General features: G+C 26.7%; 2 protein-coding genes across 2 annotated transcripts; both read right to left on the bottom strand.

Moving 5' to 3' along the window:
- Window positions 1-1,238: 1,238 nt before the first annotated feature.
- LOC127061877 (ubiquitin carboxyl-terminal hydrolase 8-like) lies at window positions 1,239-7,559 on the bottom strand. The gene is made up of 12 exons (XM_050989335.1): window positions 7,412-7,559; window positions 6,896-7,173; window positions 6,383-6,753; window positions 5,427-6,303; window positions 5,149-5,315; window positions 4,927-5,062; window positions 4,546-4,701; window positions 3,110-3,346; window positions 2,860-2,964; window positions 2,576-2,782; window positions 2,121-2,470; window positions 1,239-2,046 (listed from the first exon to the last, which is right to left on the bottom strand). The coding sequence occupies exons 2-12, from the start codon at window positions 7,154-7,156 to the stop codon at window positions 1,932-1,934; spliced, it is 2,982 nt and encodes a 993-aa protein (XP_050845292.1). The 5' UTR covers window positions 7,157-7,173; window positions 7,412-7,559; the 3' UTR covers window positions 1,239-1,931.
- Window positions 7,412-13,842, bottom strand: LOC127061875 (DNA repair protein RAD50). Its single transcript, XM_050989331.1, has 18 exons — window positions 13,475-13,842; window positions 13,101-13,338; window positions 12,871-13,020; window positions 12,342-12,783; window positions 12,113-12,264; window positions 11,810-12,011; window positions 11,509-11,732; window positions 11,067-11,432; window positions 10,860-10,980; window positions 10,378-10,756; window positions 10,091-10,296; window positions 9,694-10,031; window positions 9,195-9,614; window positions 8,989-9,114; window positions 8,629-8,904; window positions 8,425-8,558; window positions 8,232-8,363; window positions 7,412-8,154 (listed from the first exon to the last, which is right to left on the bottom strand). Exons 2-18 carry the CDS (start codon window positions 13,326-13,328, stop codon window positions 7,941-7,943), a joined length of 4,110 nt encoding a protein of 1,369 aa, XP_050845288.1. The 5' UTR covers window positions 13,329-13,338; window positions 13,475-13,842; the 3' UTR covers window positions 7,412-7,940.
- Window positions 13,843-14,373: the final 531 nt, after the last annotated feature.

The following is a 14,373-nucleotide window of genomic DNA, read 5'->3' as shown; positions in this document are numbered from 1 at the left end:
ATATACTATAGATTCAAAATCCGTATCTTTCCTCGTATCCTTTATTATCACGTCATTCTTATAAATCCATCTCGTCAGAAACGAGGAATGTCATTCTCATTCTATGAGTACTCGGATCTCGGATATGGAGAAGGCACGATATCGTCCCGCAATTAAATTTGAAATAATTTCAGCCAGTCTGGAGACGATATAAAGTGAAAAGAAATAGCTCGTAAACAGAGAGTAGACATTTTTACGAGCGTTATTGATTTCGGATAACTAACGGTGATTAATGTTACGAGAGTTTCTACGACTCGTAAAGTTAGCATACATAGATGGGTGGGGATATTCCGATCCTTAGATTTGTTTTCTCTTTCTTCCTCTTTTTTCTCTTTTCTCTTTCTCTTTCTTTCTCCCTTATAGCCATCTCATTTCCTTACGATCGCTTTCGATGGAAAATCTAAAGCATTGACACCGTGAATTTATTGTTGTGTTAAGCCGTTAATATTTGTACTCACGGACTTTAAATCAATGAAAAATATTCTAATTGAAATATGAAAAAAGTTAGCATGGTCCGATGTGACGAAGGAGGGTGCCAAGAAAGGGAGCACAAACTGGCAATTCCGTTCCTGTCTCCTGTATTAAAGGATAAAATATAAATTGTCTTAACGAGAGTTATGCAAAGAAGAATGGTAAAAAGTTTTTGATTAAGGCATTTTCTAGGGATCTATACCGTAGTACACGTTAGCAACGTTATTAACGGTACTGCCCACTTTTATTGCCTTACTAAATATTAAGTCTTTTAATACTTTTCTTATATTAATTTAAAATGTTAAATTAAAAACGAAACTCTTAATTATAAACAAAATGATACTTATGTACGCGATCAGAGAAAAATGCAACATTATTATGTCTGGTTTTTCGTTCATTCACCATTATACATGTATAATTCTTGTGTAGTAATTGTATATTTCCAAGAAAGTTATTCTTCATAATAATACATAATCCTGCTAGGAACTAAATATAATTTAGTTGTACCATACTTTAATACTATTCTAACGATTGTTTACTTTTAATCATTATATACATTACTGCAAAATAATACTATATTAAGTCGTTATATATTTTCTAAATATAAATGGAATAGTATACAACATTTACCACTAAAGAAAATAGGCAACTGGCAAATTATGCACTAGCTATATATTATTTTTAATGCAATCGTAAAAAAAACATCTAATTGTAATATTCTTTCTTGAATTTAGCGTTATAGCACTATATATATATATATATATATATATATATATATATATATATATATATATATATATTTTATTTTCAAAAACACGATTTTTATCTTTTTCTATATATTTGCTATACTTCATCAGGGCCCTAATACTTTTATTATTATTGATTAGTTTCTTTGTCTTAATACTTGCACGTTAATTTAAAAATTTAATATAATCTAAAATAAATGATAACACAATAATTATTAATTTGTAATAAAAATATACAGATACTATAATATTCTCCTATTATTTTTTGTTTAAACCGAGCATAACAAAATTAAATTATCTTTTTTTGATGATTAAACATAGTACAAGCTACAAAAGAAGAGTAATATTTTCTTAAATATGTAATAGTATAAAGACCCATCGTGACACGATTTCGAATTCTTTGATGTATACTTATCACAATATAAAATAGTTACAATGTATATCTTCGCTATTTATTTACATATTTATAAGAACTCCAGCACCACTAAAGCTTTTTATATTCCTGCAAAATGATATAAGCTTGTTTGCAATGATCTTCTTGCAAATATACAAAATTTAATTTGTTTTATAACTTATAATAGAAAATATAATTTTACATAGCCAAAAGACATTTCTTCTGAAACCAAAAAAAGCAAAAAGCAAAATTTTTTGTACAACAAATTTCGTATCCTTGTACTAAATATATGTATTTGATAAAGATGTATAAAAAAGTAAATAGGCACTATTATTCTGAGATTTGACTTGACTTGGTGATACTTCTGTCACAGTTTGATCATCGAATTTATACCATCTAAAAAAAAAGTAAATTAATCAAAATTTCCAACATATTTAATAAAAAAAAATATAATTAATTTTTAAACTCACTTATTTTGAACATTGTTTTTGCAATATGCAGTATAGTGACCACCTTCCATTGTTCCATAATGATTAGACATAGCATATAAATTATAAGTACAAAAACGTGCATTGTTCATAGGTGCATCATGATCTGTGATAAGATATGGTTTTAAATTAAATTCTTTTAAAGGAAAGTCAACCGTAGTATTTCTTTTCTCAAGCCATCCACCACTCTCCGCAAAACGATTTAGATGTATCACAATGATAGGTGCAAGTTTTATGAAGTCAAATTTTTTTGTTGCTTCACGTGGCGTTTGACATTTAGGACATTTCCATCCAAGTACTTTTTGTCCAGTTACAAATCTTTGTATACAATCCTATAAATATAGTTAGATAAAAATAAAGGATACATTAGAACAATATCCAATGTGAAATCTCAGTAAGAAATTAAGTATTAATGCTTAGTTATATTTTAAACTTACATCCAGTGTACATCTATTTGTATGTGGCAATGACATAGTCAAACTATTAAAAGTCTCATATGTTGTGCTATCTTTTTGACATGAACTACAAGTAATGGTTGATCTTAATTGTCCAAAAAATAATTCAGAAATAATTGATTCTTGAGAGTCCATAGCCTTATCCCATTCTTTTTCAGCAATAGTCATTTTAGCTTGTATTTTAACTTTCTATAAACAAAAGGCAAGTCAAATCAGTATGTTGTATAAATATAAATACTTAAAGTGCATGTTATTTATAATATTACCTTTTTAAGTTCACTATGCATCCAATCTAAAAGGAATGTCAAAAATTCATGAGAATCCTGCTGCTCATAACTACTAAATTGAAGTTTATATTGTCCAATGGCCACCTATCATAAAACAAATTTCATTGTATATATATATATATATATATATATATATATATATATTTCATAGTATTTAACTATAAAATAATGTAAAATAAACACAATTTTTAATCAAATTAATATTTAACATACACCAATTTAAATATACCTTTAGACAATGTGGAGATATTCTTTTATACTGTCCTGTCCAAAGTGCTTTTATTACTTCAGCAACATTTGTTACAACTTGAGTTTGTGAAACATTCTCATTATTTCTATTTAAATCGTCAGCATATAAATTATCAATGAAATATGTTGATAACTTTGGTGTATTACTTAGGCACTGTATGATACTATTCATGTAACAAGAATTGCCTAAATTCTTTAGTCCAGTTATACCTGGATGCTATTAAAAAAAATAAAATATTTTATTTCAATTATCTGTTACTATTACTAAATAAACTATAAAAAAATAATAATGCAAATACATATGCAGTTATCTTAAATTTAAATATATCATAATAGTGCACTAATTGGAATAAATTGTTATAGAGAATATTATAATATATATTTGTTGTTTTGCCTGATATACTTACTCTTTTAAAATAACTAACAATTTGTTGTGGTTTGAATTTTGCATGCAAATAAACCATTATTGTAACATTTTTCTTTTATACAAAACACTATATCTTGTGCACTATACGTGTCAATGTAAACAATTTATATTATTCAAAACATAACATTGCAATAATTAAAAAATCCACGATGATATCACGAAATTAAATTCCATAAGAACTAAGAAATTATTAAGAACAATAGCACATATTTGAACACTGTCACGTGTATAAATGATAACAACCGGTGTGGGCGAATAGATTGGATTGAGAAACCCCACACGTGTTTATATATATATAAACACACGTGTAGATAGATCGATTCTTTATAATATATATAATATAACGTACTTGACCAACTAATTTTTACTATATCGAGTATATATCTATATACAATGTGGATATATATATACTAAAATATATAATCAGAATCGTTCTTTTTCCTACTACCATATAAACGTATTTACGTGAATACAAAAGTGAGAAAGAAAAAAAGAGAAAGAAAGAAATAAAGAAAAAGAGAGGGGGAGAGAGAGAGAGAGAGAGAGAGAGAGAGAGAGAGAGCGAGAGCGAGAGCGAGAGAGATAGCGATAGCAAAAAGCGAGCGCGTGAAAGAGAAAAAACTTCGACAGACTTCATTCTAATCAGATAATTGCTTAGGACGCTTAGAGTTTAGTTATATTCAAAACGTGACTTCATTTGAATCCTTTAATCGCATAAACATCAAATGTCATAGCATTTATATAATAATTTCGAAAAATTATAATACAAAAAAATAAAAATCACATGCTTCTCTATTTTTTGTATGTTAACAAAATAACAGAAAAAAAAACTGCTATGGAAATTGTATTATTTTTGCATTGAAATCTTAAATCAAGCTAAATTTTATCATTTAAAAAGCAAAGAGACTATTTACTATACAAGCTGGATATAAATTTTATTAACAAATATAGCAAAAGATTTTTTCTAATTTTAATGATAAAGTACTTACTACATTCCCATGAATAGGAGTTAATTTTTCTTCAATACTTCCCCAATTAAAACGTTGAATTCTATTAGTCTCATTATTGAAACGAGTATGTTGGTATTGTGAAGAAATTTGTGGTTTAGAAGATCTGTCTACTTCTGGTGCCTTATGATCCCTCATCTACATCCAATATAGAAGGGCCAAATTTAATATAAAAACCAAGATACATCATAAGAAAATAACAACAAATAAAAATGAAATAATTCATTTTTTTTCATTTATATATTTTACATGCATGCAAGAAATCTTTTTTCAAATACTTTCCAATTTTTTAAATATTCATTATCCACCTCTTATAGATTTGTATAAGTCTAAGTTTATATATATTATAAATATATAACTTACTTGCATTAAATTTGGACTAGAATGTGAACGTTCTAAACCACTACTGATAGAACTATCAGTTTTAAGAGGTTCCATATGAATATCCTTGTCATTTTGTTTTATGGATATATCTTTATGATCTTTTTCTAGAGATTTTCTGTTAACAATAAATAATATATATAATAAGATATTAGAATAATAATAGTTATAATAAAGAAATAATACTATTATTTGTATACTTACTCATGTAATCGTTTTCTATGTCCACTAATATCTTTCAAACGTTGCCGTACTTTATGAAAATTAAAATCGAGCTTGCTTTTTTCTTCTTGCTCCTCATTAGAGAATTGTATTGTACCTACTTCCTTATATTTATTTAACTCTTTCTCATTTTTATTATGAGTTTTTTGCTATAAAAAGAGTATGTAAATTTACAATTGAAATATAAAAGATATGATATTAAAAATACATAATTTTTCATTTCAATGGCTTTTAGAAAAAAAAAAGAAAAGTATTTTTACCAATATGTTAAGTTCAGATTTCATTGATTCCAAATCTGTGTGTATGGTTGAATCCTCCTTAAAACCTTTATTTTTTATATTTTGATTATACAAAGAAGTTTCTGTATCATAAATCTTTTGTACAAGCTTTTCCATTTCTCTATAAGATTCATTTAACTCTCTCATCAAACGTAACACTTCTTTTGAATTAGGATCAGATGTTTTCACTGAAGTGGGTTTGTTACTTCTATCAATAATTGGTTTAGTTATTATATTATGTTGTAATAATTTGGAAGGAATATTTTTGTCTCGAATTATACTTTCTCCATATACAGATTTATAAATGCCAGTAGTTTTTCCAGCTGGTGAATGTACTGATAAATTGATATTGTTATTGGACAAAGTTGAAGATATAGTGCTGTTTATTTTAGTTTCAAAATTGTTAAGCAATTGTCTGTCATCCAAAGAATCTTGTATGATACTCTTATCTTTTATAAAATTAGATTTACTTGGAGATTGTTTCTTAATAGTATTTTCATCATCATTATTTACCCAGATAGGATAACTATCCAACACAAAATCTTCCAAAATATCATTATTCACTTCATCTGTTTCAGAAATTGTTACATTAGGATTTGTTGTATATGCAGGATATCTCATTAACCATTCATTGTAACCACCATCCAATATCACTATCTTTTTATATTTTGTAGCTGGATCCCACTTCAATAATGTCTCTTTAAATATGTTTAGAGGATTAGAAGATAATAATGATTCTTTCTTTGTTTTCCAATCCAGTAAAACTAGTATATCCACATATCGTGATCCACGAGTACGAAAAAGTTCTTTTGATTTTAGGTCTTTTGCAAGATCTTTTTCGTAACGACTTGCTGTTTTACTAAATCATAATATAAATATAGTTTTATATTATTTTTTATGTCATAGTTTTATTCAATTTAAAATAATTTAAATCTTACCCTTCACTAATTTCATTTTCTGGAATGTTTATACATTTACATGTATTTATCTTTGACATTTCATAATCAGTTTGTGGTCTAATATCAATTATTAAAAACCTTGGATCTTCTTTTCGCATTATTTGATATAACTGGTTACAAGGTATAAATTCTTCTATTTCTGTATTTAATGGATCATCTGTTGGTGTTTCTGGAAACTTCAATGTTACATCAGAAAATACTTTACACTTTTCATTTGTAGAAGGAAGAATATCTAAATCCATTTTATCTATGGAACCCTTTCTATCAAAAACTGTCTTTGTTAAATTTTGACTATAGTGTGCTACTATTTTCTCTGATAATGTTTTAATTAATTGCTCCGTCTTTTTTATCTAAAATAGATATAACAATATGTTCAGATTAATCACTTATGATATTTAATTATACACTAGAAATATATTATTTTAAAATAGTCAACAATATATATATATATGTGTGTATGTGTGTGTGTGTGTGTATAGGTATATATCTAACCTGATTACTATCTATTTTTTGAAAGTACAATTTTTCATCTTTATTTTTTATCCACTTCACAGTGTTTAACCATCTTGTGAGGAATATAAAAGCTGTCTCATCTTTTTCTATTTCATTACTATCTAAGTTTTCGTGAGCTTTCGTATACATCCGAGGAAGCCTAATAAATACATCATTAAGGCTCTTTGCTTCATAGTTGACATATGCTCGTTTTTGTAATTTTTTTATTGTATCACATGGCAAATTTAATGCCTCGGACATGATTTAAGTTTTTTGTTCTGTAAAATATAGATTTGTCGTTATGTTATATATAGATTTGTGAATATACAAATTGATTTTATAACCAAAAAAATATGGAATAAAAAGGATGAACACTTTGATAAAGGTTATCTGCTGTAGTCCGAAAGCGATTCATTTGAATATTATGCATGTTTATAATAATGCTTCATGATTTATAAATTAATTAACAATTAATATTATTATTAATTAATCATGTTGACAGACTATACCACTTACGTCAAAGACAACAATTACACCTTGTAAATTAATCAATACAAGAATGCGTATATAAACACATATAATGTGTTTCTTATTTGTACATACGTATATTATAAAACATTTATGTTATTAACATAAATTTATTACACATTATAATCCGCTTTGCACCCGTTTTCGAAATAGTAATACTCGAATAATATTCTTGTAGAATTGTCACATTGTACATACACGAACCATATTACATGTATAGAGTGGACAAATATTTCAAATACACAAATGCCGCGAAACTATATTACCGGCAGTGGTATAAGAACTAGGGGAATTTAATAAACAATGAATATTACATATAAAATAATGTATCAAAATTAAACAAAGTGGTTTTTTGTAAAAATGAAATATCAAATATTCATTAAAAATACATTTCTTATTGTTAATGAAAAATATTATAAGCATTTCAATATTGCTATGCAATAATTAAATACATATTATATTATAAATATGTAATACAAATATGGTAACAAAAAAGTATTCTCTCAATTTCTCACTTTTAAAAATTACAAACAAATCGTTTCTTTGCTGGTCTATTGTGATTATCATCATCCTTTTTGCCATTATCGTGAGTTCTTTTTTTCGACTGTATTTGTTGGGAGTTATCATTCCTTCCATCTTCCTCCACATCAGATAATAAAAGTTCTTCTTTAGGATCTGGTTCGTGGAAGGGATCTGTTCCCATTGTACGAAATCGAATTGATGATAGACCACTAAAAAAAGAAACAAAAACATTTATATCTATACGTATACAATATATTATCCTATATAATAAAGAATAAAAACGCACTTTTCCTTACGATAAAGTTCATGATAGCCAACGCTATTATTTAGCTGAGCAAGTTTTACTAAAAATTTCTCATCATGACTAATCACGATCAGTTGGAAATTCTTTTGATATCGTGATCTCATTTTTATAATCCTGTAAAAAATCATTTATATACACACACACATATTCACTATTATAACAAACATGTACATACATATTGAGAGCATCCGCTAAACTGTTCATGTTTTCTTCATCTAAATTTGTAGTTGGCTCATCAAGAGCAAGAACTCCACAATCTTTGCAAAAAGTTTCAGCTAATGCAAGTCTTATGATAATTGATGCTAAAACCTAAAATATCAATGCATGTAATATTCGTAACATAAAATATAAACTTATTATTTTGGACAAAATTATTTACTTTTTGACCTGCACTGCAACGTCCTCGCATATCCATTTCCCTTCCATTCTTTATCTGGACTAATTTATAATTATAAGATCTGCGCCCAGACGCTGTACCTGCAGTATCATTTGTACGGATTTCTATAGAAGATGTATCATTCCCGATATATATGGCTTTCCAAAGTTTTTTAATTATTTTATTTACCGTCGCCATACGTTCTTTATGATATTTCATCATTGCAGCATCTAATACCTTGCAGTATTTTTTTAAATCTGACACTGCTTCGTTTTGTATCTAAATTATATATTATTCACAATAATTATAAATATTGATCATTATTCAGAAAAAATGTAATAAAAAAAATGTCACTGTATCTACCGTTAATTCGATACATTTATCCATGTAATTTTTACGAGCAAATCTATAATTCTCCTTTTTAAGTTCTTCAGTATATTGCAACAATATCCTTTCTAATTCTTCTTGCTTTCCCTTTGCTACATTTTTCTAAAATTATATGATCTTTTATATATTTTATTTCTTTAATTAAAATATTTTCATTTGTGATTATTTATTAAATAGTTTACCTTTCGTAACAAACTTTCTTCATGATTTTTGTACTTTTGCCACTTTTCCATCATTCGTTTGTAATTCATATTTTCGAGCTTCTCATTTAAATTTTGACATTGTTGCTCTAAATCCTGTGCAGTTAATTGAAGTTTCCGTAATTTAAGATTATCAATCAAATTTCTTTTATGAGTTTCTTGATGACTGATATCATCCTTTAGATCTTTAATCGTTGTTTGCAATTCATTTTTCTCAGCATTATTTTCAATAATTTTTTGTTCATAAGTTTTTATATCATGTTCTAAATTCGTTAAAGCATCAAGAACATTACATCGATCGAAAGTATTAACTTCATTCTGAATTTTATTCAACTCAAATAATTGTCTTCCTTTTTCTGTTACTGTTTTTCTGTCATCCTCTTCCTTTATCCAATTTTCTTTCTATATATCAAGTAAAAATTAAATATAATAAAATTATATAATCGTGTATACACAATTAGTAAGTGATATAAATACATACTTTTAATAGATCCAGTTGACAAACAGCTGTTTCTAACTTGCTGTCTTCGGATGAAAATCTATCTTGTAATTTTTGCACTGATTCTATCAATGTTACTTGCCGTGAGTATAATTCCGTTTGTTTATCTCGCAATTCTTTTAATCTTTGCATATCCGATTGTATTCTTAATTGTTCTTCAAATAAAATGTTTCTTTCTTCCCGAGCATGTTGCAATTTTTCATTGAATGTATTTAATTTTGTCTGTAAATGCTCTATTTGATCGCGAGATTTCTTTAAAGAAGTTTTTAATGAATCTCGATGAGCTTGTGCCTCAGAGACAGTTACAGTGCTATTAGCTCCTAAATAAGATATACAATAAATATAATAATACTATAGTCTTTTACTAATTTCATCATACCTATTTTAGCCATTAGATCTTCGATATTAAGTATTTTTTCCTTAAGATTATCCATCTCATCTATTAATCGGTCCCAAAGCATAATATTTTCAAATAAATTTTTGGACTTATTCAAAATATCTTCAGGAATAGCTTTTAACTTTTCTTTTTCTTGTATACTTGCTTGTTGCTTTGTCAATTGTTCTTTTGTATTTACTAAATTCCCTCTAATTTTTACATTAAAATAAGAATTTAATGAAGCATATTTAGCAAAAAAATGAAAAATAACAAATATTAATATAACTTACTCTAATTTAGGTATTTCAACATCTTCCAATTGACTTATCTTTTCTATAATTGGTTTTAATTGTAACATAGTATCATATTTATTTTGTTGCATTTTCAAGTCAGCTTCGCAACGTTTAAGAATTTCGGGTTGATTTTCGATGTCATCTTCCATTTCTTTTATTAAAGCATCCATATTATATGACTCATCAAAATTTCTATGGCACAAAGGACAACAAGGATCTTGTTTTTTGAATTGCTTCATGTACTCTTTATAAGCAGTACTTTGATATGCATACATTCCTCTTTTATCTTGCAAATCTTTTACTTTTTTTGATTGTAATAATAACACTTCATCAAAATCTTTATAATCACAAATAGAAGATATTTTCTGTTTATTAGCTAAAAAACAGAATTATAATTAAATAACAAATGAGATTTATAAAACATATTATAATTACACACAGGTATATAAATCTGTTTATTGTTTTAAAATAATACTTACACTGTAACTCTGATTGTTTCTTTTGAAGTTCTTCTTCGTTATATTTCAATGTCGTTTTTATAGTTACTAAGTTTTGTTGTTCTACTTGTATATCACGAGTCGTTGTTTTTATACGATCCATCTAAAACAAATTAATAATACATTATTATACTACTATCAATGACTGTTTTATATTGAAAAACATTTATTAAAAAATTAAAAACATACTAATTTTTGTTGTACTGGATCCAATTTATCTTTTAGCTTGGTATGAGGTAATGTGTCACTTTCAAGCAACATTTTAATTGTATCTTCATGTTCCTTTTTAAAACATTGTACTTCTTCTTCTTTTGTTTGCATTGTTGTCTTATGTAATGCCATCTCAGCTTGCAATGCAGCATGTTTATGTAAAACTTCTATCTCTGCATCAATAGAAGTTATTTTTACCTCCAGTGCATCTCTTGTAATAGTTTCCTCATTTATTTGCTCTTTTACATTATTAACATCACAAGATTCGGATAAATCGTCAATTTTTTTATTCATATCTATAAGTTTTGCTTCTACAGAACATAATTTATTAGCAGCAACTCCGATCTACAATTTAAGCAGATATATATATATATGTGTCAATATTCTTTATTACATTTCCAAATAATTAATAAATACTAACCTCAGTAATTTCAGTTCGAATTCTATTTATTTGATTTCTTGTTTCAGTAACTTCATTATCTTTAATATTCATTTCTGATTCTATCTTTGAACGTTCAGAACGTAGTACATCAATCTCTTTCTGGAGTTCTTCCTCTTTTTCATGTCGTTTCTGCCTTTTTACTTCTGCTTCATGCTTAAGATTTTCTATCTTACTATCAAGGTTTTTAACAAGGGCTGCTATTTCTTCAAATAAATAATTTATTGTTAATATTATTAATAAATTATGAATAGACATTATAAATGTATAATAATAGTCATACCAATATCAGATGTATTTTTATCAACTAGTGTTTCCATATTCCATTTAGATAACATATTATTGAGCGTTTTATTACGATTAACAATTTTTTTCTCTTGATCTTGCATTTTTTGCTTTAATGTACCAACAGAAATTCTTTTTTCTGTTATTATATTTATTATCTTGACCTCACTCGATGCAATTTGTTGTAACTTTTTTTCTACCTATATAATTAATATTTTTTTAAATTACACAAATGATCAATAACTAAATAAATTAGATTAAAATTTCATACCAAACTATGATCAAATTTTCAAATATATACCTCTGTTATTTCAGAAGCTTTCTTTAATAAATTACTATCATATTGTTCTAATTGGTTAGTTAATTCAGTTATGCTTCCTTCAAAAACCTGTATATTTTCTTGTAAGGATTCAATTTGTTGTTTGTTGATATCATATTCTAATTGCTTCTTATCTATAAAAAAAAATGAGTTAGCATTTTTTTTTTTTTAATTATAAATCTAAATTATATAATTAACAGAGGTATCCTACCTTTTTCAGCTACTAAAGTTTTATGCTGTGCATCCATTTTTTCAATTTCACGAATTTTTTCCATTATAGGTTCAAGTTCCTCATTGATTGTTGTTATTTCATTTGTAGTATCTTCTAATCTGTCCCTTGCATTTTGACGTTTTTTCTCTTTGTCTTCTACTTCACTAACAACATTTTTCAATGCATCTTTTTGTACTTTAAAAACACGTAAACCCTGTTCCATATTTTTAATACACTTTAAAAAATTTTCTAGGGCCTTGTTAAATCTAACACTTTCAAAGATCTCATCAAACTTTTCTTTTAATTTTTTTCCATCATCTAAAGGCCAACTAAATTCTTCTTGATGACAAAATATCACATAATTTAAGATTGATTTGGAAACACCCATTGCTGATATTACTTCTGCATTTATATCTATACATCGATTTGTAACTGATATTGCCTATATTGAAAAATATAAAAGATACAAATAGAACAATAAAATATATAATCACAAATCTGTTTTACAGATATCTAAATGATTAATTACTTTGGTTGTACCCTTTTCTCTCCTACTTAACGTACTGTCTACAGTTTTGAATCTTGACATTGTTCCTGAATGTAAACATTCGATTGTTCTACAAATCGTGTAACTACATCCATTAGCATTTACAAATTCAGCTTTAACGAAGCCTTTTACCTATCATAAATAATATTATAGTTTAATATTATGATACTATTTCTAAGAAAGAAAGCTAGTAAATGTCGTTATAAACGTACTACACGAGAGCCTGAAGTATGTTTATCATGAATAAATGCTTTTCCTCTATCAGAACCTGGTGGAAAGTCACCGGTTGTGGCAAATTTTAATGATTCAATCAAAGTTGTTTTCCCAGTACCATTTGGTCCAAGAATAAGCGTTAAAGGACGTGTAAAACGTATTCTCGGTTGATCTTGTTCATCAAAATTCCGAACACCACAAATTGACAATTGACGTATTCGAGACATTTTAGATTTCCTAAAATTAAACAAATAATACGATATGAAACTTAATAATTCATATTCTATTAATTTTTATTTACATTATTCAAATACGTATACTTTATATATATATATATATATACACACGTATAAGTTTTTTATAATACACTAACCTTGTTTTTAAAATATCAGCTTAATAAATTTAAATGATTATTTAGGATCCTTTATCTTTGAAACCGCTTTGTGGTTTTTTCTCTTTTCACTTTATACCGCGCAATTGAAGACGTTATACGTTCTAACAAATGAATACAGATTCTCGAATTTTGATTGGAGAATATCATTGGGTAGATTTTAACGAATCAAATTACGCCAATAATATTGAGTGTAAAATTTTATCTTATAATTCACGGTTATTTTATTATTCAGTTGGTTGAAAACTCAGAAGAATCGAAAGGTCTCCAAGAAGTGGATCATTGGTCGTGACATGATGTTGGAAGTACTAACCTAATATTTTCCAGTCCGATTGGTTGAGACTTTAGTAGTCGCCACAAATGTTTAACTGTTTATAATAAATATAAAATAATTGTAAATAATAAACATAATACTTAATACGCAAATACTAATTATAAGATGTGTTTACCATGAAATATATGAGCTACTATTAATTAATAGTAGTTTACTAGTTGGGTTTTAAATATGATTGAGATCGATATATCAATTTTGTTAAAGTAAAACGTGGACTTTAACAAAAGTTTAATAAATTTATTATAAAGCAGGACAAATGAGAAAAGCGCATTAAGGTACAAGATAAAAGCAAAAATCATACGATTTTCGCGAGTATTAGTATAAAAAAGGTATCTTATACGTATTATTTAATAGACAGGTCACAGATAGAGTATTCCGATCGTTCGGCAAAACGTGCTTATTTTCATATCAGTTATTTGGCAGGCAAAAATAAAGAATCAGGTAAAATCGAACATATTTCTTACATCGGTAATATAACATTAATTATAATACAAAAACAGTATTCGTATATTAGTTCTTTCTTTTTTTCTCGCGAATGGTTGCTCTT

This window comes from Vespula vulgaris, chromosome 2 (genome assembly GCF_905475345.1).
Source record: "Vespula vulgaris chromosome 2, iyVesVulg1.1, whole genome shotgun sequence".
Taxonomy (NCBI): domain Eukaryota; kingdom Metazoa; phylum Arthropoda; class Insecta; order Hymenoptera; family Vespidae; genus Vespula; species Vespula vulgaris.
Note: the sequence above shows the minus strand (reverse complement) of the source record. Positions and strands in the feature narration are given on the sequence as shown.

Excerpts from the sequence above, each read along its gene's own strand:
- LOC127061877 (XM_050989335.1), bottom strand. The coding sequence starts at position 7,156 with ATGTCCGAGGCATTAAATTTGCCATGTGATACAATAAAAAAATTACAA. Across the intron at positions 6,754-6,895 it reads AAAAAATAGATAGTAATCAG|ATAAAAAAGACGGAGCAATT; the intron begins GTTAGATATATA and ends TATCTATTTTAG. Across the intron at positions 2,047-2,120 it reads AAAAACAATGTTCAAAATAA|ATGGTATAAATTCGATGATC; the intron begins GTGAGTTTAAAA and ends CTTTTTTTTTAG.
- LOC127061875 (XM_050989331.1), bottom strand. The coding sequence starts at position 13,328 with ATGTCTCGAATACGTCAATTGTCAATTTGTGGTGTTCGGAATTTTGAT. Across the intron at positions 9,615-9,693 it reads GTCAACTGGATCTATTAAAA|AAAGAAAATTGGATAAAGGA; the intron begins GTATGTATTTAT and ends CTTGATATATAG. Across the intron at positions 8,559-8,628 it reads GTTGCAGTGCAGGTCAAAAA|GTTTTAGCATCAATTATCAT; the intron begins GTAAATAATTTT and ends TTGATATTTTAG.